Genomic DNA, 6,788 nt, shown 5'->3' with positions numbered 1-6,788 from the left:
CACTCACCTTTTTCTCCCAGATAGGGTTTCTTCACGTTCCACATGAGCAACTTTTAATACCTTCTTGTCAATAAACAGATCTTCGGGATAATAAGCAGATCTATATTGACGTTGCTGAGAATGGGCACATAACTTTCCAATCTGAAAAAAAAAGCAATATGATTATATGATTCTTTCACAGATATGATAGTAGAAACAAATTCTGTAATGCACTTCAATTTTTCCCAACTTTTTTTAAAGAGCAGAATTAAGCTATTACTGGTGACAAAAAAAGGGTGGTATGTTTTTAAGGGGAAGAACCATCTAAGGAAAAGAATGTTGAAGACTGGGGGTGGAGGCACTCTAAGTGCAGCCTATTCAGAGATTTTCTAATATAAAAAATGTTTTTCCCCCTATAGTAGAGTGCACATTTGAGAGGACCCTCTACACAGGGCTTATGCTACTGATACCTTTTAATGGCACTTGGTATTTATACGTATGAAGAAGTTCACAAGTGGGCATTGCAAAATTTAGGTAGAGATAGTGCAAAAATGAGAGGGTGTATGAGAGATGTGTAAAATAATCAGTTATAGAAGAGCAGCCTCCCATGCACAGAGTGCTCCCCATTCTCATGAGCATTCGAAATAATAAAGAGGTGATATGCAAATTGACCATCACTCCACACAAGATGGCCACCCCCATGTGGTCAAAGATGGCTGCCAGGGGAGGGAAGTTGTGGGCGATCAGGCCAGCAGGGGAGAGCAGTTGGGAGGGACCAGGCCTGCACGGGAGGGCAATTGGGGGTGATCAGGCCTGCAGAAGAGGGCAGTTAGGGGCGACCAGGTTGGCAAGAGAGGGCAATTAGGGGTGACCAGGCCAGCAGGATAGGGAAGTTGGGGGTGACCAGGCCTAAAGAGGAGGGCAGTTAGGGGTGACTAGGCCAGAAGGGGAGGGCAGTTAGAGGCAATCGGGATGGGTGGGGAGCAGTTAGGCGTCAATCAGGCTGGCAGGGGAGTTGTTAGGGGGTAATCAGGCTGGCAGGTAGAAGCAGTTAGGGGCAATCTTGCAGGCAGGCAGGCGAGCGGTTGGGAGCCAGCAGTCCTGAATTGTGAGATGACAGTCAGACATCCCTCGAGGGGATTGGAGAGGGTGCAGGCTGGGCTGAGGGACACACACCCCCTCCATGCATGAATTTCATGCACCAGGCCTCTAGTTTTGTTATAAGAGCTAAGCTAGGGCATTCTTAAAAATGTCAATATAGTTTTTCATCTGGCTTTTCTACAAATGCCCAAGGGAAGGAAGAAGGCAAGCCAACCAATCAATAGCCAGGATCATCAGCTATGAATCACATGTTATTGAATAAGCCTAGTACTGAGAGTATTAAAGACTATAAGTGCTTAAGAAAGTCTATCTCCTTTCCTCTCTTGCTCTTTAACCCCTCCTGCTGTACCTAACTCCTTCCCTTTTATTCCTCCTTCCCTCTATCTATTCATTTGTTCATTCAAAAATATTTATTGGATGCCACCCTCTAAAGCAGCGGTTCTCAACCTATGGGTCGTGACCATCAGAAAACACATATAACATATCAGATATTTACACTACGATTCATAACAGTAGCAAAATTAGAGTTATGAAGTAGCAATGAAAATAATTTTATGGTTGGCGGTCGCCACAACCTGAGGAACTGTATTAAAGGGTCACAGCATTAGGAAGGTTGAGAACCACTGCTAGCTCTTTTACACTCATACAGCAATGATAGAAAAACTGCATCAGCTTTCTTATCTCAATTCTAAATAATTTGGTTAAATTATTTATAGATTTTTTATATTTTCACTTTCAGAGAGGAGCCTAAATGAACTTCTATATGAAGAAGTATAAATGTTACCATATGTCTCGCTTGTGCCAGATACTATGCTCAATGTTATTACTCCCATTTTATAGGTGAGGAAATTGAGACCCAGGGAGGTCAAGTGACTTGCCTAAGGCAAATGGGTGGTAGATTCAATCTGACTTTAAACCTATTTGTTGGATTTCAAAGCTTATGCAATATCACCTCCAGTGTGAGAGGCAAGTTCCCAGTCCTCGAAAACATAGTCAACACAGCCCATTGAATGTATAGATTGTACATTTTAGGAAAAATAGTAGAAATACCTTGTGAAGACAGGGATTATATCTTTGTCATTCTGTACCTCCGTATCTCCCTAGTATTCAGACTAGATTTTGTACACTGCCCAGCACTCAATAATGGTGAATTAATTGAAGTGAATGGAAGAAAACTTTTCATATCAAGACTAGTAGACTAATAGAAAATCCTGCTTCTGGATTTCTCATGATGGTCACAATAATATTTACTAAATTATTTATCTATTTATAAAGGCATAAATGACATTTAGTTTGTATAGCTTGGGAAAGTTTTCCATATACAAATAAATTCTTGAATTAGAAAAAAAATCTAGAATCAGTAGTAGCATAGCCTCAATTTGTGAAAGAGCATCTAGAGTCTAATATTCATACTAGTTATTCTTAATAGTTTATCTGAATGGGAATTAAACAAAAGTTGCAGACACTTTAAAATAAAATTGACCCTGGAACAATGCAAGTTTAAACTGTGTGGGTCCACTTATATGTGGATTTTTTTTTCAGTGAATACATACAGGACTGTAAATATATTTTCTATTCCTTATGATTTTTTAAAAAAATATATTTTTATTGATTTCAGAGAGGAAGGGAGAGGGAGAGAGAGAGAGAGAGAGAGAGAGAGAAACATCAATGATGAGAGAGAATCATTCATTTGCTGCCTCCTGCACACCCCACACTGGGGACCGAGCCCACAACCCAGGGATGTGCCCTTGGCTTGAATCAAACCTGGGACCTTTCAGTCCGCAGGCCAACTCTGTATCTACTGAGCCAAACCGGCTAGGGCTATGATTTTCCTAATAACATGTTTCTGGCTGAAACCGGTTTGGCTCAGTGGATAGAGCGTCAGTCTGCGGACTGAAGGGTCCCAGGTTCGATTCCGGTCAAGGGCATGTACCTGGGTTGCGGGCACATCCCCACTGGGAGATGTGCAGGAGGCGGCTGATCGATGTTTCTCTCTCTTCGATGTTTCTGACTCTCTATCATATATATATATCATACAAAATATGTGTTAGTAGACTGTTTATGTTATTGGTAAGACTTTCACTCTACAGTAGGCTATTAATAGTTTAGTTTTTGGGGAGTCAAAAGTTATACATAGCCCGGCCAGTGTGTCTCAGTGGTTGAGCTTTGACCCATGAACCAAGAGGTCACTGTTTGATTCCCAGTCAGGGCACATGCCCAGGTTTTGGGCTTGATCCCCAGTAGAGGGCATGCAGGAGGCAGCCAATGAATGATTCTCTCTCATCATTGATGGTTTTATCTCTCTCTCCCTCTCCCTTTCTCTCTCTGAATCAATAAAAACATATTAAAAATATAAAAATGTGATACACAGATTTTCAACTGTATGAGGGAAGGTCAGTGCCCCAACCCCACATAATTCAATGGTCAAGTGTATTCCATTTGGCTTTGGAATGTATGATACTGAATTTTTCATGTGTGTTTATGTAATGCTATTTGACTTGGGCTAATATTAATTTCAAATGAAGAATCTGCATTCTCTGAGATTGTCCTAACTGGTACCAGTCTAACAGGGTGCTTTAGGCTAGGGGGCTGCCTGGTTGTACTGGGGAGTTATGTTCCAATCACTTCCAAAGCAAATAATGCAAGAAAAAAATAACTTAGATATTCCATAAGTACATTCAACATTATACATCAACATGAAAGCCTATTCCACCAGGATCAAAATGTTCTTAGTCATCACATTCAGGAGCACAGGACACATTCTCTTGACCAGCACCTGGTCCAAATCTAGCACCTGAAATCAAAATCTTTCACACATCTTTCATTGTAACTTTGTCTACTTGCAACTCACAGTTGTGAAATATTCCTTCCCATTGAATGTATGTCCTTTCTTATCAGTGAATACTAATTGGACCATAGCAAGTCCTAAAAGTTTTGAATCTCTCCCCACCTACTGGAAAGGGGTGCAGCTGAGGCAAAAGAAGGAAAGTTAGGAAGAAATGAGAATGTGGACACTCTGCAGTCTGACCTGTCTTCCTAAGTAACCCAATGTGGCATATGGAACTGAGTTCCCAAAGCTCTGTGTAGGGTAAGGGGCAAATAATGGCATCCTGCCCACACGCCCAATTCCCTATCTGAAATCTGAAATGTGCCACATCTTACCAGACAGGCTGTATTTCTTTCCACAAATCTACCATGAAGCAAATTCTTCTCATATACAAAGAATGTGTCAAATGTAGCCCTCCTCCCCACTTTGGCCCCGCCTCCCACATCTTTCACTTCCACACTGTGAGCTTTAGGTGAATGTTATGATCTTATTTTGAGAAGTGGACATGAAAAGGAAACCTAATTTACAACGACATGCTGTGTTCACATTAAAGAGGTCCTTTCATCTTCACACTTGGGAAAAATCAGGCTATGCTTGGAGACCTGAGTATTAATCTGCAGTTGCTTATTGAAGAAACCAGCCTCCCAAGTAACACTTTAGAAATCAGTATCCTGCCCAGGACTTTCAGGTTCTTAAATTAAGAAGTGATATCCAATTTCCTTTCACTGACTAATGTACCTAGTCAAGGATGCTGTTACCTTTAAATTTAGTTAGTTGAAGTGAATTTATTGGACAGGTGAGTGCCTCTCTATCAATAGACTTAGAATAGAGCACCTTTCTGTTTTCCATGAACTATGATTTCTAATGATGCCTTTATTCATGTGCCACAACCTGTGGTAGGAAAAGCAATAGCGCTATGAAGTGTTATGACACTTGAAACACAAAAAGACAGGGCTTCTGACAGTATTCAGGCCAACAGGTCATTCTAGTAACCTTAGCACCATTCTTTTTTAACCAGGCTCCAGAAGTACTGGCTTTGTACATACACAAGGAGAATACACTGTTGTGGCCCAGCAAGGTATAGTGAAGAGCTCAGTAGAATGAATATCAAGAGACCTGACCTACAAATACACTTCTTCCTCTCACCCATAACAGGTTTTTGTTTTGTTTTCCATGATACATGATTTATCAATTATATTTTGTGCCCACACTCAAAAGACAAATCATTTTCCTTTACCATATATTTGCCCCCCTTTATTCTAGTGGAGTGATTGAAATGTAGCCTGCCAGGTAAGAATCAATAAACCATACTAATGCACTGGATACCAAGTGGTGTGGGAGAAATGGCTCCTCAAGTATGTCCTCATTGCTGCCTGCAGGATGACCCCAAACCATGGCTTCTGAAGTTGGATCCTTGCATTGGCTACAAAATCTGTAATTCCTACAATCAAAGCCAGATTTAGTCTTATATCTGGACTGAGTATATTCTTTATAATTTCCTCCCAAATGGGAAGATTCCAGATTAATCCTATGGCTACAAAAATGCACCAGGTTTAAGCCTTTAGCTTGATAGCCTAAAAGATATCAAAATGGGGATGGGAGGGTGTGACTGCATTAAATTATACCTTTGACTCTCTCCCACTCTCAAATAACCCTAATAGATTTATTTTTCTCTTGATTTAAAAAACAGATCAATGAAAGGCCTTACATTTTCTTTCTCAAGAAGTATATAAAAGGCTTGTGTGTATTTTAACTTACATGGCCCATCATAGAAGAAGAAGGAGGTGGAGGAAGGCGAGAAGCAGAAGCAGAAAGGGAAATGTTCCCATTAGTGAGTCTCTGGCACAAGAACAACGGACACATCATATCGCCCTTGAAAATCTGACAGCTTTTGAGAGAAAAGATGACTCTCCCGCTGAATTGTACTCAGTAATCAGCACAACTCCTTTCCTCTTATGAACTGCACCTGAGGCCACCAAGACTTGAGGGCCTCTAGAGGGCTTTTTCATTTATTTACATATATAAAAGCCTACATGACCGTCTGACCATTTGACCGGTAGCTATGATGTGCAATGACCACCAGGGAGCAGACACTCTGAGCATTGGAGGAGGGAGCCCAATTCCTCATGGAATCAGCCTTGGGTTAGGTTGCTGCTGGGGCACTGTCACCCCGAATCTGCTTCATCTGCACCCTGGACCCAGAGAGGTGCCTCAGCCTGGCCTGCGGGGATTGGGCTGAATCCGGCTCTCTGACATCCCCTGAGGGGTCCTGGATTGTAAGAGGGCACAGGTCAGGCCGAGGGACCCCACCGGTGCATGAATCTGCGCACCAGTCCTTTAGTCTATCATAATAAAATTATAATATGCTAATTAGACTGAACAGCTAAATGACTTTCTGGACATCATTCCAGACATCCTTCCAGGTGACGCTGCAGGAGGAGGGAGCCCAATTCCTCATGGAATCAGCCTTGGGTTAGGTTGCTGCTGGGGCACTGTCACCCCGAATCTGCTTCATCTGCACCCTGGACCCAGAGAGGTGCCTCAGCCTGGCCTGCGGGGATTGGGCTGAATCCGGCTCTCTGACATCCCCTGAGGGGTCCTGGATTGTAAGAGGGCACAGGTCAGGCCGAGGGACCCCACCGGTGCATGAATCTGCGCACCAGGCCTTTAGTCTATAATAATAAAATTATAATATGCTAATTAGACTGAACAGCTAAATGACTTTCTGGACATCATTCCAGACATCCTTCCAGGTGACGCTGCAGTGGTGGGGGCTGAGGCAGAGGTGGTGAGGGGCAATCAGGCAGGCAGGTGAGCAGTTAGAGGAGATGAGGCAGGCAGGCAGAGTAGTTAGGGGAGACCAGGCCGGCAGGCAAGCAGC

The 6,788-nt window shown here is 42.5% G+C and overlaps 1 protein-coding gene across 1 annotated transcript in view; it reads right to left on the bottom strand.

Annotated features, from left to right (window-relative positions):
- Positions 1 to 6,788, bottom strand: part of GPC3 (glypican 3) — a gene marked incomplete at its 5' end in the record, with an annotated part of 396,960 nt that overhangs the window by 138,979 nt on the left and 251,193 nt on the right. The window contains one exon of the mRNA XM_006753133.2: positions 8 to 141. Coding sequence (XP_006753196.2) covers positions 8 to 141 — 134 coding nt within the window. The remainder of the gene's footprint in view (positions 1 to 7; positions 142 to 6,788) is intronic.

The sequence above is a fragment of the Myotis davidii genome, unplaced genomic scaffold, assembly GCF_000327345.1.
Source record: "Myotis davidii unplaced genomic scaffold, ASM32734v1 scaffold631, whole genome shotgun sequence".
In the NCBI taxonomy this organism is placed as follows: Eukaryota; Metazoa; Chordata; class Mammalia; order Chiroptera; family Vespertilionidae; genus Myotis; species Myotis davidii.
This window is presented reverse-complemented; position numbering and strand designations above follow the sequence as displayed.